The following is a 26,258-nucleotide window of genomic DNA, read 5'->3' as shown; positions in this document are numbered from 1 at the left end:
GAGCCATGAAACTTTTAGATTAGTCAGATACCGCTAACACCACCCCAGGGGAAACCTTGGGTTAACTTAGCCAGTTTATAACCAGCTTTGTGTGACTGCTTATCTTGATCGTTAGCGATAGGATAAGTGAATCCAGACAGCGCAGAGATACGGTTGTGTTAAACTCGCACTGATGGGAAAACTTAAAGTAGCGCAGTCAAATTCGAGGTGGTGAAGCGGAGCCCACCTTTAGACGCTCAATTTCTACTCAAGCTTGACTTTATGTTTGTGGCAAATAAAGATAATTTGGGTCACAGAAGTCATTGAAATGAAACATGACTTTTTATTAATTCTTCCAGCATTACATCTGGTGCAAACACTGAGCAACATAACCAATGATAGGTCAGTGATCTTCACTATACATTTATTAATAGTTTTTCTAGTTCCATTTTTTTTTTAACAAAGTGTTAAATGGGTGGAAAACATGTTTTACATTAAGAGTTTTTTGAGTCAGTTGCCACATGGCACAGACTGTAGCAAACTACAAGTAAAAATCTGTCAGGGATGACAGAAGGAAAGAAACACAATGTGGTTTAACGCTTCCTCCAAACTGGTAAAAACTTTGAGAAGGAAAGGAAAGGGAGAAGAGATTACTTACAATGAAGTATGACTTTACGATGCCGACCGGGGGGACCCCCGGACCATGAAACAGTGGTGAACATAAGCTATCACAGAGTGAACATGCAGAAATGTCAGCCAGAGCAAACCAGAAATCAAATACTGGTTTTGTGTAGTAAACTTCGAAGCATGTTCAACTGAGATCTCCTCTGAAAACCGGTCGAAAAGTTTTAGTTCAAAGGAAGTACAAACGGGTATAAAAGAAAAATAATTTAAGTACAAGGAAAGGAAACTAAACATTCTCCATTTAAAAAAAATCATCTAAAGTGGAAGGAAATAAAAACTAGTTTCCTTCCAGTTTTCTAACAAGACCAAAGAGTGAGTGGAGAGCCAGTTTCTGTTACTAGAGGGATCAAAACAAACGATATTCATTGAGCCTGTTGGTACATTAGACAGTCTTTTAATTTGTGTTTTCACAGCTGCTAGCGTCAGCTCGACTTGTGCCAAACATCTAGTGGTTATGTTTCTCAACATGCCACTTAAACCTCTTCAGACTCTAAAGAGCACGTGGCCTCTTGGGATTGATCTGCTTACTGGCTTGCTCCTCCTCCTGCAGTGCAGAGCGGAATGACTTCACTTTATCTGTTGAGGAGAGCAAAAGCATTTCACACATTTAAAAAATGTAGCAGGATGGCTTTATTCTATTGTTAAGTGATGTTTCGGGCATACCTCGGAGCTCAGTGAGGATTTCTATCTTTTGATCTAGGATCTGCTCCAGCTGCGTGGCGTAAGACTCCACGTCATAATCCACCTCCTCCGTCATCTCCAGCAGCACCTTTTCATCTTCCAGCCACCGGATAGACTCCTGCTCAGAGGAGAACAAAGAGAAGTTATAAATTCACTGTAAGGAGCTGCAATTTATCTGGATTCATATAAGTATGTATGAGAAAAAGAAAGAAACGAGGAGAGCTGGAGTGTTTTCTAACCTGGAAAACAGCTCTGTGGTCCTCTAGGACCTGCTCCTCCATCTCCACCAACTGTGACACGGCCTCATGGAAGGTGAAGAGCTGAGGAGACACTTCTTCCTCCTGTGTTTACAGATCCAGCAGAAGATCCAGATTTAAACAAAGGAGATCAGGCATTTTTAAATAGCTACTTCTAAACTGTGGCTTCTTTCCCTTTATACGTCACGATGTCTCCAACAAACAAATATTCTTTAAACCTGAGTAAAAACCCACGTTTATAATTTGGGTTTTAAACCAGACTGAGTTCTTCTATTTGTGTTATTATTATATTATCTCACTCTTTTGTATGACGCATTTTAGTCAAAAATCTAATTTTCTTAAAATTGTTAAATTAAACGTACTTAACAAAAAGCTACAGCACAGAGATCATTTCTGAAATCTGGTTATCAGTGGACCTCACCTTCATCACTGATAAATAAAAGTTTCAATGTTAATCCAAAAACACTTGGGGTAGTGTAGGGGTAGTGAAATACGTGGCAGCTGCGATATGGTAAATAGGCTGGTACTTATTTAGTGCTCATATACCAGTATCTTGCACTCATTGCCCCTTGTAGGAGTCAGGGACTGAACTACTGAGTAATATACAGCCTTGTTTTACCTCCTGTTCCACAGCAGCCCTATTTTCAGATATAAGTTCCAGATGTAAACAGTCTGATTTGTGCTTCAAAGAATCAACTGTGAGCACTTACATTCTGCTCACAGAGAAGTTTAAGGTCGTCTCTTTGTGGTGAGATGCTCAGCCACTCTTCATCCAAGAGATCCAGCTGGTTGACAGCATGGATATTGGGGCGTCCCCCTTCCATCACTTGGTTGGGGTCCACCGTTAGTTCCTTTACCCTGCAGACCAAAAGAAGAAATAAAGAAACACATCAGATCGCAGCGACCACAGGTCAGACCTGTTCTTAACAAGGCTGATGTTTGGTTTGCGGTTCATGGTTTGTGCAGCATGGCAGCTTCATGACAGCAGTGATGTCATGCACAGGCACAGATGACAATGCTCAATTTCCAGATATCAGTTTTCATGGTAACTGGAGTCTGGGTGTTCAGAGCTCATGTTTAACTAGGCTCTCACAGAGCTGATGAGGGATTACAGCACTGTACCCAACCTGCAGGTGCCAGCGCCAATTAATTAGGACTACGGCCGGGATAAGGGATTACCCGCTGAGTGTTTGGCTCAAACAAAAGCTCACCGTGGATGCATTTGCCAAACAGCTAAAAGTCGAGTTTTGCACCAGCATTCTGACTTATCACACCCAGCTATCGCAGTTATCCCTGACATCCGGGGCATGAACAGCGATGAAACAACAGAGCAAATAAAAGACACACCCACACACACAGACAGACATATTGTTCTTCAGGATTTAGCAACACAATTTAAAAAAAAAAGTTTTGTCTACAGTTCAGATCAAAGTCAGAGCAGGGATGAAAAGATGAATCACATCAAAACATGCAGATGAAAAACAGAAAGGGGAAGACAGGAAGTGTAGCGCAGTGAGGAGCTGATAAATGAGCTCATGGGTGTGTTCTATAATGCATTAGATACACAAAGGGACAGCATGCACTGTGTGTATTTGTGCGTGTGGTGCTGTGCTTTGGGGAGTGCTTGACCTGCTGGGAGAGGTAGCAGCAAAGTCATCATACTCAAAGGTATTGGTGGGCGAGTGCTCAGGGCGGCTTCCCTGACCGCTCTGGGAGAAGGGGATATCTGACGGACTAATCCCAAACTCCTTCACTCTAAACAGTCATCATACCAGCACACAGAGCAGCAGAGGGCGGGAAACAAGAAGGAAAGAAAGTAGGAAAAAAAGGGGAAGAGGATACAAGAGTCAGAACGAACAAGAGTAAGCAGAGAAATTTGGAGTAGTACAGCTAATTTCAGATTCTATAAAAGCCACTGGACATTACAGAGGAATCCAAAAGAGCTAAAATTTCATAAAGGTGAATAATCCAAGAAGTTCCTGTAGCAAGAAGATACTGTCTAAATCACTGGAGTGGGTTATCTCAACCCCACCTGTTAGCGTAGCGTAGTGTGTTGAGTGTGTTCTCACAGGATGTCATCCCAGGAGAAATGGTTGCAATCTGGAGCAAAAAACAGAATATGTCATTCAGATTTATTTCATATTTATTAACCTGTGGAAGAGATTTGATAACATGGCCAAAGACAGAGGACTGACCATGCATGTGCGTGAGTTTTCCCCAATAAAGGAGTCTCTGAGGACCTGGGTGAGCTTACTGGCTCTGAATGGTGTATGGGGCTTGTTACGACCCAGAGCTCTGATACACTCCTGAAACAACAAGAGAGACATACTTGGTAAATTTAAAAAAAAAAAAAAAAAATTACAAATGGAAAAAGTATACATGACATTTCTTTGTTATTTTACAAATCAACAACAAAAAAACGAAGTGGTAGCCAACACTTGGGAAGGAGCTACTCCACTATCCCTTCACTGCACACAGACCTTCAGGGCTAACAAGCTTTTGTTGATCTCTGCTCCCTCCAGACGAGTCTGCCGGTCAGCGCTCGATGTATCCGCCCCCCTCTCATTGCCCGCAAGGTCGATGAGGGAGAACTTTCCATGCATCTTCCCCTTCCTCCGGAGAATGATCTGGAAAACGGCGTGGCTGCGAGATGAGTGAGCGTTGGCGGACGTCTGCCCTGATGTTCTTTTGGGGGGTGATCAAGATGATGATGAAGCAGCAGCAGCGAGGGCAAAAAATTAATAACTTCAGGAGAAGGAATAACATCCCCAAAGAACATGAATATTGTGCTAGACGACGTCTGCATGACAATAAACGAATTTCAGAGTTTTGATCTGATCACTGATCAAATACAAGAACACAAAGTCTTGGAATTCCTGAGAAAGTTCCTGCTGTCATACCTGCAGCTGTTTCCCACTTCAATGAGTTTCAGGACATCCTCTGTGCACTTGACCTCCTTCTCCTGCAGCCCCACCACCTGCACTTGCTGTTTCCCGTCCTCCAATACCCTCAGCTTAGCTTTACGATTCAGCAGGTCAAACACCTACAAACACAGTTCTGTCAGCATTAAATAAAATCTCTCCTTCAGAAAAAAATAAGAAGGAAAAAAATGATCACACATCACTTGCCTTCCCACTGTAGATTTCAAAGAAAGTTGCGTACACTTGTAGATCTAACTTTTTGTAGCTGGGTTTCTTCAACATGAGAAATACATCCCGAGCTGCATAGAAACACACGAGAGATCGAATTCCAAAACAGATCCAACTTATCCTTCAGTCAACAAAGAGCTACATCTAATGTGCTTACCAGCTAATGCATAAATTCCTTTAGAGCAGTCTTGGTTTTTCCCAGAGAAATCGCCACCCATAGTCTGTGACACAATGAAAAAATAAATATATACAAGTTAAAATGTATTTTATACACAAATTATATAAGATGCACTCCAACTACAAGGATAAAAGCCTTCTGTTTTCTTAAAGGCACATTAATTGTAACTCACGTGTGTTTTTCCACTGCCTGTCTGTCCGTAGGCGAAGCAGGTGGCCATGCCTCTCTCAAAAATGGTTTCCACAAGAGGTCTGGCTGTGAACCTGCAGGAGAAGACAAAACACAGTCATGCGCTACTCCATCCCCAAATTTATACATAAAATATTAACAATTCATTCATCTAATTTTGTTTGTTAGTCACCTTTCTTCTGACTAAAGGAATTATATTAACATGCAAAAAAAACAGATTTCAGTTTTTTATTATCTATGAATTTGCAACTTGAAAATGTCAAACTATGGCTGTTATTTGAATTAGTTTGGTTTAGTAACAATGCAAATAGATAAACAGTCATTTGTAGAATGTTTGTAAATGATTAAAAAAACCATAAAACGATCACAATCAACACATTTCGGTCAAATTCCGCTGGCCGAGTGGCCAGGTCGCACCCCTCAATGAGTGTGGCTGCGCTGTTCCAGGGTTTCCTTCCCCTAGCCGATAATTTGTGGCAAAACACTGACTTGTTCATTTGTAGTTTGTGCATCAGAAACCGTTCAACAATTTTTTTTCCCAGACATAGCTGTCTGCAAACATCTCTCAAAACTAAGCTAAGACAAACACTGCAAATACTGGAAAGTCTGGTTGTTCTTGATTGTGCGCCATTGCTTGGCAGAGATTCTCCGTCTGTGTCTTTGGTTGGCTTATCATGTGCTGCGTCACATAATATGAATCTGACTTGAAATTGAATAAATCTAACAGCTCAGATGTCGCTTCGGGTCACAAACCTGTAAACCATCTCGTTTGTGGTGCTGTCGTCAAAGGCGTAGTCAAAGCGGAAGGTCTGGTTCTCCAGGTAGCGGGTCAGGTCCACTTTTTGTTTAGGTTCATGAACCATCACCACATCCTTACTGGGAATGGTGATCACATCCAAATCTTTCACGGACAACTCTGAAACACAGCAGAGGCGACACTTTCAAATACAACAATATAAAAAAGTACTTAGCACGCAACATGAGGCGAAACTCATCAAAGACCTCACCTTTTTTGTTGAGTGGGCGTTTCCTCACACAAACGCATATTCTGTGCTCTTCAATCTGGGCAGTGCAATGAGAAGGACATTTATTAAACTTTGGATGAAGGTCAATTCTTACCGATCAGGAGCGAAGAAGAATTTTCACCAGGTCTGCTGTGGTCAGGGGCCGGTAGTCTAGACTGGCTCGGAAATCTCGGATCATGTACATGATCTCATAGTTGGGGATGGTGGTGTCCACCTCCTGAAGGACAGACAGACAACATGACAATTACTCTCATGTCAAATAGATACTCACTTCAATGTAAACAACTCTATGGCAAAAAGAAAAAAAAGAAGAACAACATCAGTGTACCTGAGCTCTTTTCTCCCTGAGCTCCTGCTGCTGAAGCCGGCGTCTTTCTCTTTTCTCTTGAAGTTTTTCCACCTCCTTCACGCAGTTTGACTTCCTTCGTGCTGCCATTTAGAAAAGAAAAACAGTAATTCTCCCAGCTTTCACATCATGTATCAACAGCTTTCTCTTCCCCTTTCATCTCGCTTACAATATGTCACTTCTACTACTTTCCCAGCGTCTTCTATCAGCTTTCCTTTCTGTTGGCCTTTATTTAAACAGCAGAGAAACCTTGGGCTGGCTCCAACAAAGCAGAGCAGTGATACAGCTACTACACACCCGGATGCAGCGGCTGGCACACAGTGTCTCCCGCATAACATTAGCTGCTTGCTCTACATAACCAACAAAAGGCCTTTGCAGCACTGTGTTTCAACACCTTTTTATTTTTATTTGTGTCCTCAAACACAACAGGACATGTGACCTCTGAAAGGAAAATTAAAAAAAACAAAGACAAAACCAAAAAACACTTACAATGCAGGATATGTGCCTTGCATTACTGTTTTAATCCAGTCTGATTACAGTAAGAGGCTGTTTCAAATCAAGAATGATCGTCTTAAGAAGGTTATTCCAAAGCTCCCGAGCACCACACCCCCAGATTAGTTTTGTTTCAGGTCAATCAAACTATTAGTCACCATTATAAAGGAACACAAGTTAGCAAACATGTGAGTAAAAGCCACTTTTAATTCAATGCAGAGTTCATCAAAACTATGTTATTCGATTAGCCCCGGCTCAATGCTCGCCGCTGCAGCCCCAGCTTCCCGCTGCAAAGCCCAGCCCAAGCCTTGTGACACAGTCCTGGCCTCCTGCTGGCTCCAGTCCCTGAAAACCCAGACTATCGGAGCAGAGGGATTAATAATCTGCTCTAATCTGTGAGGAGAAGATGAACTGGGTCAGCACCGGGACAAGAAATATAAGACGAACTCAGCACCGTTACTGCTTATGGGCTATTCAGTCTGTGTGGAGGGGAGCTGAGGGGGTGAGGAGGGGGGACAAGGCGTTCACATCATCCTCTCAGCCTTCCAAATGACAGCGAGCACTTTGAATAAAAGGCTATCATTGCTGTCTGAGCCCAGAGACGTAACACACATTACCGCAGGCTCTTCCACGTGTGTGCCCGTGTGTGACTCAGCAGAAACCAGACACACACACAAAAAAAAAAAAAAGCAGCACAGCCAAACGACACCACAATTTTTTTCCCCTCCTAATACCCAGAAAGCCTGTCTGCTGGATGGATTGTGAGTGTGCTGCTTCTTGTCCACACAACAGCTCTGAGCAGTATGTGGCAGACATTTGGCTGAGCGATCTTCTTGTTTGACTAGCGGTCTATCGGACTCTATTGGAAACTATCAGAATCACTGTGAAGCACTGAGGGCAGGGGTAACATGCAGGTGATACATACAAAGCTGTCCAAACTCCTTTCTGGATAGCGGCTGATGTGAGGACTCTGTGATGAACATGTGGTCAACAAAGACACGACATTAAAAGATTTTGATGTTATGCTTTTGTGCGATCGATGCATTTTTACTAACGCTGACAGTATATTTGGATTAAAAAAAAAGAAAAATCTTATATGGATTATACTTCACATTTACATAAAGGGATTAGGCTAGAAGCTTTTGGCCAACTGCTTAAAACTGGTTTCTTGAAATGATCATTTTCTTGACAAATGTCATGATTGTTACCGTTCTGTAGCTGCTGCTGTGTCTGGGCCTGAGTGGGCTGTGCAGGCTGCTGCGATGGAGGAGGTGGAGCAGGCTCTGGCTGCTGAGGCTGTGGAGGTCTGGCCCGGGTTGGAATTGCTTAAGACACAACACCACAAAGATTAAAATACAAATATCTCTAATCCAAATGCCACTACCAAGCAACACTAACAGCAAACCCCCCCCCCCCCCCCCCCCGCCCCCCCCCCCCCCCAAAAAAAAACCCTTACACCAAAATAATTAAATGAATGAATATTAAAAAAGGAGGAAGGAGGAGGAAAGAAAAAAAAAGATAATAATAATAATAATGAATAAATACCCAGAATATGTTTACTTTGGTCAAATTTGTTAGCACAACAAACGTGGATGGTTCACGTGTACTGAAACTATAAGGCTGTGAGTGTTATGTTTGTATTTCAGAAAAATGCTTTCTTATAAATAAGGAAGTAGCTGAAAGTAGTGGGTAGTTCTATATATAAATGGATTAGTCAGTATTTATTTATTAATCTTTTTTTTTTTTTTTTTTTTTTTTAAAACACCGGGTGTCCGTACTGATGCTCCACCAAAGGGATTTGTGTCTCCTCCTGGTAGCTTTTTCTTGTTTGCCAAAAGTGTAAACGACTACACTGGAGTCACTATGTTTGCATTGGAGAACATATTCTATTAAACTATCAATTTTACATTTAAACAACTACTGCCTGCCCATACTACAGTACTGTTTGACCAGTGTTTGCTGCTTGCCATGAAATGAGTATGACAAGAAGCTTTTATGAGACCATAGGTGCATAAATGCAAAACGGCATATGTGTGGATGTAAATGAGAAGCTAATGTCAAGAAATAAAAATGATATGATGCTTTTATAAATGCTTAAAAAGTTAGTTCTTCCTGATTGCACAGGAAGAGTTGATGGACAAAAAACAAAAACAAAAAACCCCACAGATTTTTTGCATTCTAGTAAAATAATTGCTAAACTAAAGTGGGCAAACTCATGATGGAAATAAACAAAACAAAGACTGACAAACAAAAAATAGCAATCCATAGAAAGCAAAAATTTCAATAACAATTAAACCACCATAAATATGTGAGGATAATGTTGCAGTTCCTCAAACCTCTATTATCTCTGGATGGAGTATCATTCTTAGGAGGTGCTATCGTCCGTCGGTTCTGTGAGGGGAAACCAAATAAAGAGAAATGACTACTGAGTTAGTTAGTGTGATTCCTACTTTTGTTGTCACAAAGTTCTAGACTTTTCTTATCGTGAGTACTCTGCATACAAAAATACAGAAATACACATGCTTTTTTGGAGGCGGGTGGTTAATGTATCCACATGCTGCAAGCCATACTGTGTGGCACAGATGGAGACACAGAGCGGCACAGGTGCAACAGTACCCTGTTCCCTCACTGGCAGAAATTTTCCTGTAATTTCTGATCATTTGACAAATGTGAATATCAGACAAAAATGTCTAATATTCAGTACTGGGTAAGTAACAATTTAAAATTGGACTTTACTAAAATTCTAGTTAGATCTCTGACAAAGGAAAAACCGTGATGATACAGCTCACGCCGCAAAACACACAAAAACAATCTTGAGTCTGGGTGGGCTGGTGGTGAGACAAAAGGATGGTGGGAACCTTGAGCCCTAAATATTTACTGAATTTAGAAAGAAAAAAACCACTGAAGACTCTCACCTGTTAGTCTATATTTATGACACATGGTGTAATTAACAGGACCAGTTAGCTGGTTCCTGAGAAGGATCGAGGTTCTATAAAAAGATCCATCATACTGAGCCGCACAGGTCACCCGAGGAAGCCTGGGTGCTAGCCCGTGAATGAGGGATGAGGGTGACAAAACAAAGAGCTGCAATTCTGAGCAATGTAAATCACACGCTACACCTTTAGGTGCTCATAAGGTCACACAGCACCACTCACCTTTGCAATTTTGTTGACCTTCACACATGTGGGTGTAGGAGGGGGTGGGGTCTCTGGACTAGGGGCAATTTCTTCATCTGGAGCCACATCTGGATTAAGTGCAAATATACTCTCCAAGTCAATCTGTCCAGAAACAGAGCAGCATAAAGTCAAGTGATTCTGTCTATGACAGGGTGTTCAGTCAGTTTGAAAATACAGTGCATCACAAAAGCCTAAAAAGGGCTTAAATGCGACCAGTTTTGTACATAATTAAGGTGGACAAGAGTCTTCAAACTACCCCCAAGTGCTTATATTTAAACTTGGATGTCTCTTGTGTGCTGAGTAGTCAAAATTATTCATCAGATTTATTGCAGTAAAGCCAAAGGGTGTTGACCACTTTCTAAAACTGCTGCTGAATGTAATTTTTAAAGTTCTGTACTGTAAATTTCACCAACGCTCCATGGGTGAAAAAGCTCAGAGACAGACTTGCTCCATGGACACTTTGTCATTTTGATGGGCTGAGAATCAATGCTGCAATTAATGGACAACTTGCTCCAACTTTCTCATTCGTTTTTATACTTTAAAAATCTAGGCAATGTGCACGCTGTATAAGCATTCACATTATTGAGATCCTCCTGCACTTAACTACTTCTGCATACTTTGTGCTACAGAAACTATTCTGGTATCAAAATGTTCAGCTTTTTCTGGAGAAGTGTGCTTTTATGAAGAATTCAATTTTTTATGGCATTTTGCCACCACTGTGTGATGACATCCCCTGCTCTTTAAACGGTGCTAGAAGAATAATGTGAAAAAACTTCTCTTTTTTTCATGCCCAAATCGTTTGCCTTACATGTATAAGATATACATCAAAACATAGCCATCCCTGTCCTCTTTCATCCAGTGTCATTCAGCAATTTCTCATTTCTCTTTCTGTTTTGTTGGAGGGAAAAAGTAAACAGCCTGAAGCTGCCATCCTCTGCAGTGGTTGCTTTGTTTAAAGTTCTTTCCACAAACTAAAGTTTTCAAACAGTTGTAACATCTCCCTCTGTGTGTTTGTATGTCTCTGAGCTTCTGTGCAGGATTATGATTAAAATTCAGCTAATAACCGGCATGATCATAGACTTGTGTCTTAAACACAACTGGGATGACTCCTTACAATAATCAAGAGGTGCACGACCGGCCGACGCACCACAAAGATTGTGTCTAGCGACACAGGAAGTTATGTCAAAATCGTCACACGGCTAAACATTTATGGATAAACATTTCTCATTTGAGATCATTTTTCATTTTGATGAGCTTCAGCTCCAAGTTTAGCATTTTTGAAGCTCAGTTTTGGTACCTTTTTCGCTTTATTTCGCATATTTTCAGTTTTTGGTACTGTTGCTGGCCGATATTTTGCTAATCTTTTGCAATTAAGCTGATTTAGCAAATTCAGCTTTGAATATTTCAAATATTTTTAAACATTTCAGGCAACATTTTCAAATTGCAGCATTCACATTGCATTTTTGGTAGGAAATGCTTTTTCTAGTATTTTTTATTGTCTTATTTGGACTGTGCGTATGTGCTCCAAAGACAGGGCTGAACCAAATGCAGAAACAGACATTTTTATATAAATAATTCTGCTTATCTTTGTGCTTTTTATTATGTCCATGAAAAATAATTATGAAAATGTGATGCAGCAAGCCTGCCGCCAGATGTACTGTTAAATTTTCACACTGTCTACATGTGATCAGAGCTGCAGGGTGTGCAAGGGGTGATGTGTGGTTGAACATGCAGCTTAGTTGCATAATCACAGCAGCTCCTGAATGCTTTTGGATCTATTATTCATTGCTTTGGAAAATAAAAAGCACTTTGTGCTGTTAAGGAAGCTTTAAGAGGTTAAAAAAACGGTGGTAAATAGTGGTTTACCTCTTTTCCCTTTGTGTCTCCATTTTCTATCCACTCCACTGTGACGCTCTCATTGTCCTCGTTAAGTGAGGTCACCATCGCCTGATGTATACGTCCTGTAAAAGCACCAGAGATAAGATGAACTCAAACATCAGATTAGCAGAAAAACATAAATAGCTGAAGGTAGAAAATATTGGGACAAAAATCACTATAGTGCTATGGAAAATTAAAAGCATTTTATTGTTTAGTAAGTACAACAACAACATAACGTTGTTGCATTTGCCATTCAAACCCCATGATTTATGAAATATAAAAAGGTCTAATTATCACCTGCTACCATGATCAGATCTGCATGCAGTCTTGTTAAAATAAAACTGTTTTTATTTGGATATACACTGACTTTAAAGAATATATAGTATATTATTTAAAAACATAACAGGGTAGGCAATCTTTCTGATGACGAGTGCCATCTAAAATTTTATGATTGCATTAGCAATAAATTTAATAACACTCTATATTAACAGTTACACACTATATAGAACCACTTTATAGAATTATATTTGTTCGCAGATGTTGGCAGCTATCAGCGAATAGTTATCAGCTATTTTGAAACAAAAAAAGACATTTTTATCCATAACAGCAAATGAACTGTACAACAGAAAATACAAATGCTATTTATGGTCTCCTCACAACAATAAATAAAATAAACTGGGCCAATATGGCATGTTTGTTAATACAGGGATACACATGTTAATGTGATCTCTGGTCTCCCACTCAGAGACACAGGTCTCCGAGTGTCCAGCATTCAGACGGCTACCTGAGGACACTCTTCATATGAGAGAAAATCTGCTCACACAGATATGTAGAGCCAAATACTGTCAATAAGGCCTCTGCAATGTTCTGAAGACAGTTAAACTTGTCAGGTAGTGATGTCCAGCAGGTGAAAATGCGAGCTCCATGAACACGCACAGCTATGGATTCCAGCTGCTTCGATGTTGCCATTAACTGGCATTAACTCAGCCAGTTAATGTGAGACAAATTCAGCTGCTCATTAAAGATTTCTGGTTTGATCAGAAAAGAAAACATTGGTCCATACACCTGAAAGTCCTAAAAACACATTGTGAATTCTGTCTCGAGCACAACGAATGTGTCTATCCGAGCTAATTTGCGATGTGCACCGCTGGCCTGGCCATTTATTTTTAATGCACCTTCTCAGATTAATTCACTGCGTGTCGTGCCAAGGGCTGGACTGGGACAAAAAAAATCAGCCCGGGCATTTTGACTAGAGACCGGCCCACCAGGTATTAAAGCCATAAAGCCTTTGAATGAAAACAAACGCTGTTGTGACAGTGATGTACTGTCTTGTTGGTATATGTATGATTTCTATTCATTTTACATCAGATAAAAACTTTGGCTGTAAGCTTCAGATAATTATTTAATAACAGCCAGACATTTTAAATGAGAATAAGAAAGTATTTCTTTGTGCCCCCCTTTCCCTGTTAATGCCCTACCTGGCCCCCTGGCAAAACTTTGCTAGACCCGCCCCTGCACAGTTACCAGTTGTCAGCTACATAGAAAAGGATCCTGGTGTTATTTGTCTCTCAGAAACAGTTCATAACTTCCCGTCAACTCATTCATGTCACCTAAAGGTAAACCTGTTTCTCCATCACCTGTTCAGCTCTGATGATTCAGTAAGGACATCTCCTGGTTTCATCCTCATGTTTCCCTCTCACCAGATAACCAAACCGATATCATGACCAGCAGCTTTACAGCTGTGGCTCCAGCAAACATCAGCTGATACTAGAAATTAATATTAAATAAATTCTAACAACAGCTTATCAAGCTTAAACGTGCTGCTGTTGTTTAGCGCGACATCCGGCGGTTTCCTTTTTCTGGCGCAAAGTGGGCGACAAACAATAGAGTACAGCTGATCAGCTGATCATTGATCAGTTTCATGATTGAAGTAACAACAGGAGAGAGAGGAGAGAAGAGGCAGCTGTGCAGCATAACGACAGAATAACTCCTTTGTGTCTTTTTCCATTCTAGCTGAAGTCCGGGACAAACTGTTCCTTTTCAGCTCAATACAAAACGCATAATATTTTCTCTGAATGCGGGACGACTCCGTCTTTTTACGGGACGGTTGGCAACTCTAATAACTAACCTTATGAATAAAATAAAGTTCGCTACAACAATGCTGATGAAAACTCCGTCATGCTAGCTAGTACGCAGTACGAGTTATTGTAACTGACTGTAAAAAGTCAGCACAATGAAAATAAACTACACCTAAACTTGGTTTATATTTGACCCAGATAGACAGGTAGGTCCTAACTTCTTACCTGAAGTTCAGTTCACCTGACACTCGGACCAGCGGCCGCCTCGGGTCTCTGCTCCTCCTGCCTCCCCTCTCCCTCATCCACCTACCAGCCTCCACCACTTGATAATGTTACTGAATCTGTGGAAGCTCCGCCATAGCCACCACCAAACGAGTTATTTTTACACACCGGCCAGCATCTGGCCAATCCACCACCTGTCATTTTTTATACCCTTACAAAAAATAAATAAATAAAAAAATCATCCGCCCACCGAGCAAATGCCCGGTATGCCCGATGACCAGTCCAGCTATGGTCGTGCCATCAGTTAACCCTTCGCGTGCCAACTGTAGCACGCGTGCTTAGGGTTGCCGACCCCTGCTATATTATAATTGTTGTGTGACGACCCACTGATGTATTCTATACATTTTACATTTTCAGTTCTGTTTCTGAAGTGTTGTGCTCCAACTTTTTTATTATTATGCCATATACATTTAACCTAGCTTCAATTAAACCATTTCATTACTAATTATATAAGCTTATATTCACCTTTATCCTCACAAACAAAGAATCTAGTTCCAGATAATGCAGGCGTTTCAGTGAAATGTTACCAACACAAAACCCGCCTATGCTCACCAACAGAGGCTTTTATTTCATTTCCATTGTTCTGTAAGTGACTGAACAAATTGGGTTTCTTGTGAGAGGAAGGCAGCAGGCTGAGGCTAATCTTGGTAAGTTCAGACCAGGAGGTTTGATAATGAAACGTTAGCGAGACTCGGATAACGGAGATGAGAGCAGCTGCTGTTAGCCTCTGTGCTTCTCTCCGCCCCTCTGTCTTCAACACTGCAATACTAACAGCTGGAGAAAAAAAAAAGAAAAAGGACAAAAAAGAAAAAAAGCTGCTCAGCCCTCCCATTTCTGCCTGTGCAGATCCAACTGCATGCTGCAAAATCCCTTCACTATCTAAGCTCCAGTATCCATTATTTAGAGACACAAAGAGAGCAGGCCAGCAAAGATGCTTTCAGTGTTCTCATGTGCTGAACATTTGATCAATTTACCATACAAATGTTTCACATTTGCAAAAAGCAGGGAAAATGATTTTCTCGCAGGGCAGCCATTTATTCAACAGAATGCATATGTTCTATTTGTTAGGTATATATCGCGCACTTGTGATAGCGTTATTTCCTTAAAATTTTGGTGATTTAGCAAGATGTGGACATCCAGTATTTGAGCCATTCCTGTGTGCATTTATAGAGGATACAAACAGCCACAAAAATACACAGAATAACAAAGTTAACCCAACCCCCCACCCTAAAAAAAAAAAAAAAAAAAATTAGTTGAAATTGATTTACAATAAATCACAAAGTTTTAAAATGTAAGAGTGGTTTTATACTTGGTCCCTTTCAGCCCTCAAAACTAATTTAGTTTCTGAACACTCATTGTGGTTCATGTAATCTGTCACCTGTAAACACAAAGGGTTTTTTTGTTGTTGTTGTCATTACCTCCCAGCTGGATGGATAGATATATAATTAAATTATTAATTGATTTAAGTATCATGTTCATGTGCAATGACAGCTTATCTTACAAGAGAAACTTATACTACAATTCATTTGGTTTTGTTATTAGCAGGCAAGATGCTTTCACATTTTATTATCAGAGAAATCAGCCACATGCTATTATAGAAAACTTCCATACAGGCAGTAATGATAATAGTAACTAATCCAAACATAGACATGAATTTAAACAGGAAATGTACATGTAGCTTTTTTTTTTTTTTTTTTTATTCTACTGCTGATCAGATGTTTACCAACAGTATACAGTCATCCCCCACTATATCGCAGTAGAGCAGGGCGATATGGCCAAAAATATTTATCACGATATATATTTGAAAATTTGAGATAACGATATAACTAACGATATAATTGATGTGAGACAAAATACAAAATACAACTCTACAACTTTACTAGCGCAAAAACAAAAACATCCATTTATTTTCACTTAAACAAGCAGCTGTTTTTTATTTTCATTAAAGCTATATAAAAATTTAACAGTGCAAATGCAAATTCCTTGCTGAAAGTTTAACCAAAGGGCATTTCCAGTAGAAATGGGCTGACATATCCTGAGCATAACCATGTAAAATATCCACTAAAGTTAAAAAGAGGTGCTTTGCAACATTAAACTGCAGTGTGCCAAATAAAAAAGTCAAATAGATATTTTTCGGACCATAAGGTGCACGGGATTATAGGGCACATTATGCGAAACAAAGCAGTCAGATAAATCAAACTTTATTCAACTCATTCTTCTTGTTTCCTCCACTTCTGTACCATTGATTCATTAATGCTGTATTCTATCACAGCTGCACTATTCCCATGTTGTTGCAGTATATTAATGACTAACTTCGTATTGTGGATGGATTATCTCAGTTGTTCGCCTGACTGAAGTTTGGTCCGTTTACTGCATCCTGCCATGCAATTGCATTTGTCTCTAACCATCAGGAACCCTCATGTTAACTTTTATCGAGTGGAAAAGTATTAGCATTCATCCAGTGGCGTGTCTAGAAAGTTTTTGTTGGGGGGGCCAGGTAGGGGCACAGATTTGGAGAAGGGTGGCAGATGTAATTGGCAGATAATGTTAAAAACAATTCTACCAACCGTTAACCATAATTCAATAACCCTGTAAACCTAATAACCGAATGCGCTTTTAACTCTTATTAGAATGAGATTTTAACCACTACGGTGCAAAGTTTTTAGATACTGCGTTGATAAAGTACAAGAGATACAATCAGTCAGTGTTTATTCAGCAGTCAAGGACATCAATATTTGCATAGTATTTTTACTGACATGTAGAGCACATATGTTTTGGGCAAAAACATTTTTGAATATTAAAATACGAACATTTTTAACATACAATTGGCAAATTAGCCAATGCAAAACCAATGCCTGTTAAAAAAAAAAGAAGATAATCTTCTCACAAACTGGTGTTTGATTTTGAAACAGGAAAAAAGTGGGGAAACAAATGAAAAGACTAACATTTGAATAACACCTGAAAGCAAGTAAATACTTTATATGCTGCCTTATGGTAAACTTTGGTAATATTGATGTATAAAGAACAACACTGACTGATGATGAAATACAGTCAGCTGGCATGGTGACACTGCCAGTATTAACCTGCAGGGCTGGACTAGGACAAAAAATTGGGCATTTTCACTACAGACCGGCCCACCAGGTATTAAAGCCATAAAGCCTTTGAATGAAAACAAATGCTGTTGTGACAGTGATGTACAGTCTTGTTGGTATATGTATGATTTCTATACATTTTACGTCAGATAAAAACTTTGTGCCCCCCTCTCCCTGTTAATGCCCTACCTGGCCCCCTGGCAACACTTTGCTAGACCCGCCCCTGCACAGTTACCAGCTGTCAGCTACCTAAAAAAGGATCCTGGTGTTATTTGTCTCTCAGAAACAGTTCATAACTTCCCTTCAACTCATTCATGTCACCTAAAAGGTAAGCCTGTTTCTCCATCACCTGTTCAGCTCTGATGATTCAGTAAGGACATCGACTGGTTTCATCTTCACGTTTCCCTCTCACCACATATCCAAACCGATATCATGACCAGCAGCTTTACAGCTGTGGCTCCAGCAAACATCAGCTGATACTAGAAATTAATATTAAATAAATTCTAACAACAGCTGATCAAGCTTAAACGTGCTGCTGTTGTTTAGCGCAACATCCGCTGGTTTCCTCTTTCTGACGCAAAGTGGGCGATAAACAAACAAGAGAGACGATCAGCTGATCATTGATCAGTTTCATGATTGAAGTAGCAATAGAAGAGGGGGGGGAGATAAGAGAAGAGGCAGCTGTAAATACAGAATAACTCCAGCTTTGTGTCTTTTTCCATTCTAGCTAAAGTACGGGACAAACTGTGTCTCTTCTCAGCTCAATACGAAACGCGTAATATTTTCTCTGAATGAGGGACCATTCCATTTTTTAAGGAGCTGTTGGCAACTCTACTAACTAACCTTATGAATAAAATAAAGTTCACTATCAGTAACATCATAGCAACCGAACAGCTGTATAGAAACGCGTCATGCTAGCTCACGCAGTATGAGGTATTGTAACTGACTGTAAAAAGTCAGCACAACGAAAATAAACTCCACCTAAACTTGGTTTATATCTGACCCAGATAGACTGCAGGTCATAACTTCTTACCTGAAATTCAGTTCACCTGACACTTGGACCGACGGCCACCTCGGGTCTCTCCTCCTGCCTCACCTTCCCTCATCCACCTGTTGCCTCTGTGGAAGCTCCACCATAGCCACCACCAAACAACTGAGTTATTTTTACACATCGGCCAACATCTGGCCAATCCACCACCTCTCATTGTTCATGCCGTTACAAAAATAAATAAATAAATAAGTCATCAGCCCACCATACAAACGTCTGATGGCTAGTCCAGCTATGTTAACTTGTTAATCTTTCGCCGAAAAAATGTTTTCCACAGTGCCGTCTTTCGTGCTTGGCTCTCCTACCTTTGCTAACATGATGCTCATAGTGCAGAAGCCGGTGCTGCATTCACTTACCCTCGAATATCTGAGCTTCACTGTGAAACCATAATCGTACATTTGATATTTCATTACATTTTATTGTTTTAGCTTCGGGGTGGCACCTGGGGTGGCCAGTCTGGTTGGGGGGGTGGCCTGTGCCCCCCCAGGCCACCCCGTTGGACACGCCACTGCGTTCATCCTCCAGCTTCACTGTTTATGTTATGCTAACTTAGCTGTGTTGCTAGCGATCACATAGCACATCATTATATACCAGCTAGTCCAACTTCAGTAACCCTACAAACGTCACTGCTATTTCGTTTTCTGTCTTCATTTATGTTGGAAGTGATAGCAGAGCTGTAAGTTTTAATTTTTCAGAAATCTCTCAGTCAGAACATGGTATACCATGGTTAGGTAACTAGCGAAACTAGCGAGCTACCTTCCGCTAACTTCCTGCTAACTTCTAACTCCTGTAAATGTAATAAAGTCTGTTTTCATGGATGCCTGGATGTTAAACTTAATTGTTACACCTGTTAAGCAGCAATCGTGATTGTTTTATTAAAGATGAAAGAATTTAGACAGTTCTTAACTCTCAGTGTGCCACAGTGTTCGTTTGACTTTGGGACCTGAAACGGATGGAGTTTTGGACCCAGATTACTCCCAGATTTACAAGCACCTTAGTCCGACATATACGGTAATAATGACGGTCCGCTTGCATGTTCTACAAAAAAAAAAAAAAAAAAAAAAAAAAAAAAGTGCTTTGGTGGGTATCTGATGGATGAACACCAAACCAGTTCTGCATCACTGAAGTTGCACCATTTTTATAAACCGATTCTCTTCCATCCGTTTCATTCAATGATCCGCTTTCCCCCTTTTCATTTTCCGCTGCTGCCATGCTTCTTCGGCCATGTGCGTATGAAAACAAAGGCACTGCGCATGCGCGTATTACCCATATTCTATCGCAATATTTTCTTATCGTTGCCTAACATTGTACTGGTATTACCGTGAACGGTATAATATGGCCCAGCCCGATATCGCAGTTCACTATTTGTGGCCTCGCTGTTTCGCAGATTTTTTTTTGTGCAATTTCAATTTGTCAATCAATCTCATGCAGTGTCTCCTGTACAGTAAAGAATGCGTTCGGCTTATCAAATTTACATATATCTTCGATCACTAGCAGTGGGACTTGTCACCGGCGGGTGCCTTTGGTTTCATTGTATAATACCGCACTTATTTTTCTACGAAGGTTTGAACTTTGAGAGTGTTTAAACAAGAGAGAAAAGTGTGAAAATGTTCATGCCTGTCTGAGAAAAGTGTATAAAGTGTGTAGTGAGGGGTTTTACAGCCTTAAAACATCTATAATAATTGTAAAAAATAAAGTTGGCTACTTCGCGGATTTCACTTACCGCGGGTTATTTTTAGAACGTAACTCCCGCGATAAACGAGGGATCACTGTAATAAAAATGTCCCAATAGAGATCGACAGACCATGTGACTGATCGCTTTACCCATCGGCTTCCAGTGGCTGTCATGCGACCGGCTATGGCAGTTAATAATACAGCTTCTTGCCATTCTTTGTGTCTCCATTTATCTCTGTAACTGTTGTCTTGTAATAGCCCGTGCACGCTAGCCACTTGTACCTACAATCCTTTGCGGTTTTACTCCGGAAATTACGTCACATTTTCGATGTCTATAGCTTTGATGGAGGTTGGCACCGAGTCTGAGGAACAAACTGTCTGTAGGGTTGACTGGAGTAGACAGATCTACTCTAAGATCCTGTGTGGCTGTTACGACTAGGTCGCTTTGGACCCTAGGCACGAGCCCTGAATGGTAACAAGATATTTCTGCCCGTTTTCTCCTCATACACATCAACTTGCACTGTAATGAAGGAAGTATTCACATCCTTTACCCAAGTAAAAGTACTAACACTATACTTGTACTAATTAATTAGTTACTTAATTAGTTAGAAAAAGCTCCAAAAACAGTCGAGGAGTCGAGGTCTGAGGGCTCTAAAGAGTGAACAGGAAGATGACCTAGAGTCAGAGTTGAAGGGTACCAGAAAAATCAGGTCTTTGTTTAAAATGCAATCACACTATAAACACAAAAAGAACTAATTTCTCTTTTGTTGGTCCACTTTAAGATTGTTGAGTTTGCGTCTTCTAAAAAGAACGATATGTAAAAACACTCTTGGGTGTCAGAAGCTATAAAAAGTTCTGTTTCCATTAGTGCTACTCATAACCAGATGGGTGACCTATCACAGGTATTGGTCCACCACAAACTACATTCATCCACAAAAACTGGTCTTTGGAAAGATAGACTCTGAAAAAAAATCTAGCTAAATTATACAGTGACTGGGGGGAAGAGACATGTGACATTAAATGTCACACCTCCAAGAGTAGCAGCACTCAGAGGATTTATGGAAACAACTGTGCTAAGCATGGCTCTCCAAATCACTGCTCCATCCTGCTAACCACCCTGGAAAAAAACGGCTGCCTGCTTTTGCCAATGTCAAGCAGCAAGCCACCGACCACAGACTTCCTGTGGCTTCATCGCGATCAGACTCAATAAACTACTTGGTGCATAAGTAACAGCAGCAGAGAAGAGAACAACTTCGCCCAAACTACTTTGATAAAACGAGACAAATGTCCTATTATTTTATAATATGTAAATCTGAAATTTAAAAATGAAACAATATGGAATGTAAGGGGTTATAAATAACCAATAATTATCTAAAACATAATAATAGCAACAACAAAAATATAATTTTACACAAGAAAATCTGCATCCCGATACATGTACTACTTAGGTGGTAACCAACAGACACCGCACGATGTTATCACATTACTTAATTAATGATACGATACAATGACAATTTTTAACATTTTTCAGCATGCTGAGTACTGCAGTAACATATATTCTGATTTATGGCCGTTTTTCAACTCAAAGTTAAATAAAGAAGGCGGCCAATTAAGTACACTTTAGTTATTATTTTGAGATTGTCAAGCACACCAACACTGTCAGTGAAGCCTGGACATAAATGGTGCCAAAAAGACCGAGTCAGCATGCTATCAGCCTGTGACTGAATGGGATCAAGCAAGCAATTACATCCAATCAGTTTCTGATAATAAAGTAATTAGCTGTGATGAATCATCAAAAAATGCTGTCTACATAGGAAGAAATTCACATATAATTATTAAAGTTGGTCTCAGTAACCTTCCTGATCTACAGGAATATCACCAGAATACAATCAACTGGCAGCCAGTTAAGCTGAGTCCCCTTGAGTTGTGCTCATTGACAAAGACTCATTCAGACTGTCTGTCTGCATTTATAAATTACACAGCAATTATTTATGAGTCTCTAACAATCTCTGAGAGCGACTGCAGTGAGTCCAAGTCCAACTGTGAGTGTTTGCTGGTCTGTCTCTCTGTGCTGGCCCTGCGATACAACCCGTTTAGGGTCTAGTTTGCCTCTCACACTGCGACAGCTGGGATAGATCCACCCCTAACGCTGACCTCAGTGGATAAGTGGTTAAGAAAATGAATGGATTAAATGATACATAAACACACTATTCTGTTTTTTATTACAGAGATGGAGATGTATTTATTTCCCAGACACAAAGGAGGAAATAAATAGCAACAACCCCCTCCCCCTCCAAATCAATCATCAGCCAAATTGTTATTTTAATCACCCATGAACACCACATCTCCAGTTAGAAGTTCTCTTAAAATACAGTACAATACACCTATTAATGGCCAGACCTCCCTACTATTATACATACTGTTATAAAAAATGCCCAATAAATATCAAACCGAAGTCCTTGAACTATACTATTATAAAAGGGGTAGATCTGTTACATTAAAGTGACAGCTAAATGACACAATGCTCAACAGGTACTAGGGGTTGAGTGGATAAAGTTCGTCTCACTCTAAATGTCAATTTTACACAGGTCATTAGGTTCAGATATAATAAGGACAAGGCTTGTTTTAGGCTCATTCATAACAACCCACAAACACAAGAATAACACTAAGGCAGTGTAACTGTCATATGATCCTGCTGAAACTGATGAAGTGATCACTTTCCTCCCAAGTCTGCTAACTTTGCAAGATGTTTGTTGTGTCAATGAGCCAACAGTTGGATCTTCACTGTAAAATGCCAGCAATTCGTCTTTTCTGCTATCAGACGAGACTGTTTAACTGAGCCTTATAGTGAGTGCAAATGCCAAGAGAGGCAGTCATGATGAACCCATAATGCAACAGTACAAGACATTTCCCATGAAGAGGCTAAGCAATGGTGCTGCTTGTAGACATTTGCTGTTAGCAGTGGCAGGAACTATGTAAACTGAACCTCAATAGCAGTAAATGGCACTAAACACAACACTGAACATCAGGAGCTTGTGTAACCTGTTGTACCCAGAAACGCATGTTTTAAAGTACTAACAGCATAGGTATTAAAAAACGATTTATTGATTTAATTAAAAGTAAAATTATTATTTTTGTTATTACATTTACTTTCAAATGGCAAGGCAGACATGCCTTTTAATAATCGAGAAGTGACAAATTTCCTTAACTGGAAACTATCCTACCGTTCTTTCTGCAAAGCTACAGACCCAAACGGACAGGTTTCAAGGACACAGCATACGTCCAGACACTGTACATCTACAAGATCCACATGAGCTATTGTGCAGCTGTACTCTCTGACCTTGCCAAAGACGGGAATATTTATTTCCCCCCCAGACTTTAATAAACTCTAACGGCTGCCTACATCTTCCTCACAGACATACACTGTATCCTTAGACTTAAAAGAGCTGAAATACCAAGTCACAACCGGGCTTGTTTTACTGAATCCCCCATCAAGTGCCCCACTTTTTTACTAAAACCTTGCTGAATGGGTACACTGACACCTCCCAGGAGCAGAAGGGGCTTAAAATGGGGTGCTCTAGTTCTGCTAAGCCTGTGGAATAAACAAAACCCTCAAAGCATCGTTTTCACCCACAGAACCAGAGACACCTATTAATGAAACCATATCAACATGGCACACATTCAGAAAAAAATGATGTAGTGTACAAACACCACACAGACCCTTGCCTCTCCGGTACTCCACTCTGCTCTGAAAGACTTTAAAATATATAAAATGCCAAACCATAATATTTTACTTAAAAACAAACAAACAAACAAACAAAAAAGATAAAAAGAAAAGAGGAAAGCCCAAAAATTAATACTCAATATTGATATCCAGGAACAATTAAGAGTATAATACCTTTAAAGGTGCACACATCATCCTCTGATGACTGGAGGTAGTCTAATTAAACTGCTCCTAATTATTTTCTATAAGACCTAGCTCTCAGCAGGAATAAATATGAAATGGAAAAAACACAGAGGGAGCGAGTGAGTCCTGGCAGAACAGAGGGAGCAGGCTGCAACAGATGGGGTGGTGGCTAATAGCATGAATCTGGCTTGAATCTGAACCAGTCCCCAGAGAGAGAGAGAGAGGGCAATCCCTGCTCTGGATACAACACCAGACAGACAGAACTGGTTCTTTCTGCAGCCCTGCTGTGCATCTAGTTCACATCTCACTCTTGATCTTAGGACAGAGATTATGGATTTAGGGACATTACCAATGATACTAACCAGCACCAGTGGCTGCAGCACACCTCTGGCACTAGCTTTCAAGCTTATTCCCGTGTGCTTTGTGTACAAGATTGGTGCTGTTTGAGGGTTTGTTGCAAAACAATTTCACTGGGTGTAGCAAAGTCCCAAAATGACCAGCAGGAATGACACAAACTTCTGTGTCATCTTTGGCTCTATAGCCCTGAAGCAATGCCGAACAACTACACAGAGCAGCAAGAATAAAGCTGGCATTCACAGAAAGGAGAGTCATACAACAACCAGCCTCTCCCTTTTCTCGGTCTACTCATCTGCTAGCCTTCAGAAACAACTTCAGCTCATGTGAATGCAGTTTAACCCCCCTTTTTTGTAAGCTATTATGGCTACATTTGTAGTACCACTACAGAAAACCGAGGGCATCAGTAGATGCCTCATATTTAAGGTTACACTATCTACAATTATATATCCTTGGCATTGCCTCTATTAAATAAAACACTATCATCTTTTATGACCCATGCAATACCAAGAGTAATAGAGGAAAGGAAAGAGTTATAAAAAATGGCTTACGTATATGCTCTTATTACAAATGTATTTTTATGGCAAATGACCGTGATAAAAGACAATATTAATACAGGATTTTAGACCTCAAAAGGGTTTCCATAACAACTAGCGGTTCGGTTTATTGACAGAGCATTTAATAAGCTAACAATGAAAGAAAGCGGGGATAAAATATAACCAAAAACCAAAGTGCATGTTAACGAAACCGATTTTACTGCAGAGCCACTGCTGTGTGAAGCCGGGAAACAGCACACAGCCTTTGGCTAGCCATAAGCTAACGCTAATCTTGCCGTCTACGTTAGTTAGCTAAGCTAACCGGGTTAGCAATCCCGCTAGCTTGGCTAATTATAATTTTGAATTCCCTGTTATAATAAATAATTTAAGAGACTAGGTGGCGCTAGAGTTAATATGTTTGTATGTTTGATAAATTCCAATCAAAGACATTTGCTGTTATCTAATGATAAGAATCTAGAGGTATCGGGAAATATCTTCTGAATGGGCATGCTAACAAAGGTAAGGCGCCCATTCAAAGGCTTAGGCCGTGCTGAAACTCTCCGCCCTGACAACTAATATGAATCTGCAGCTAGCGTTACGCTCTGCAGCCAGAAACAACGGTTGCTATATTCAACAGCAGCGCAGCAACAAAGATCCCCAAACAACTTACACATCGCGACGGGAAAAATAAATAGACAGGGTGAAACTTACCATCGCTGCGTTTTATCTCCACATAGGTACCAACGACTATCTTCCCAAAGCCAGACGCCATTCTACATCACTTAAAAATGAACAAATACAGGACTAGAGACTTATTGTAAGCCGAGTAAAATCAGCTTCTTTGGCAGTCTTTGGTTTGGGAGGAAGATGCAGTCAGTGGCAGCATTACGCATTACGTCAAGAGCATTACGTACCTACCAAGAATAGCAGTTTCTTTCCGGTCAGCTTTTTCAAAATAAAAACGTTATGCGGCTCATAAAAGCATTGCATTTACTACAGTGTTTATAATTGTTATTTCTTTAATCATAGGCTGTTCCTGTAAAATATTGGATTTCCCATTAAAGTTAATTGCAAAAACTATTACCTTTACTTGTACATGATCACTTTGGGTGCAAACACACCATAATATATTATAGCTATTATAGGCTGTTGTAATTGACTCCAAAATGAACAGATGTTGTTAAGATTAGTTTCCTCCTAACCAACTCAATGATTTAAAATGCTAGGTAATAATAATAAATGCGCATTTTTCT

General features: G+C 40.2%; 1 protein-coding gene across 4 annotated transcripts; it reads right to left on the bottom strand.

The window, feature by feature from the left end:
• Positions 1-299: 299 nt before the first annotated feature.
• On the bottom strand, positions 300-25,921 carry kif2a (kinesin family member 2a). Of its 4 annotated transcripts, XM_004544464.2 has the most exons (22): positions 25,717-25,921; positions 12,023-12,117; positions 10,136-10,258; positions 9,317-9,371; positions 8,189-8,305; positions 7,906-7,950; positions 6,471-6,571; positions 6,264-6,359; positions 6,125-6,179; positions 5,871-6,033; positions 5,101-5,191; positions 4,908-4,971; positions 4,730-4,821; positions 4,502-4,644; positions 4,082-4,286; positions 3,797-3,907; positions 3,634-3,701; positions 3,231-3,356; positions 2,312-2,459; positions 1,584-1,685; positions 1,327-1,462; positions 300-1,239 (listed from the first exon to the last, which is right to left on the bottom strand). In XM_004544464.2, exons 1-22 carry the CDS (start codon positions 25,775-25,777, stop codon positions 1,154-1,156), a joined length of 2,283 nt encoding a protein of 760 aa, XP_004544521.1. In that variant the 5' UTR covers positions 25,778-25,921; the 3' UTR covers positions 300-1,153. The 4 variants fall into 4 exon arrangements, with proteins under 4 accessions (XP_004544521.1, XP_004544522.1, XP_004544523.1 ...); XM_004544465.2 differs by lacking the exon at positions 7,906-7,950; XM_004544466.2 differs by lacking the exon at positions 3,231-3,356 and having other exon boundaries at positions 25,717-25,920.
• Between the last annotated feature and the right edge of the window lie 337 nt (positions 25,922-26,258).

Source organism: Maylandia zebra, linkage group LG12, assembly GCF_041146795.1.
Source record: "Maylandia zebra isolate NMK-2024a linkage group LG12, Mzebra_GT3a, whole genome shotgun sequence".
Taxonomy (NCBI): domain Eukaryota; kingdom Metazoa; phylum Chordata; class Actinopteri; order Cichliformes; family Cichlidae; genus Maylandia; species Maylandia zebra.
The sequence above is the reverse complement of the archived record's forward strand: the minus strand, read 5'-3'. Positions and strand labels throughout refer to the sequence as shown.

Coding starts and splice junctions, on each gene's coding strand:
- kif2a (XM_004544464.2), bottom strand. CDS start 25,777: ATGGCGTCTGGCTTTGGGAAGATAGTCGTTGGTACCTATGTGGAGATA. Junction 9,372..10,135: donor AGGTCAACAAAATTGCAAAG/GTGAGTGGTGCT, acceptor TTCCCCTCACAG/AACCGACGGACGATAGCACC. Junction 1,686..2,311: donor AACTTCTCTGTGAGCAGAAT/GTAAGTGCTCAC, acceptor CTGTAAACACAG/GAGGAAGAAGTGTCTCCTCA.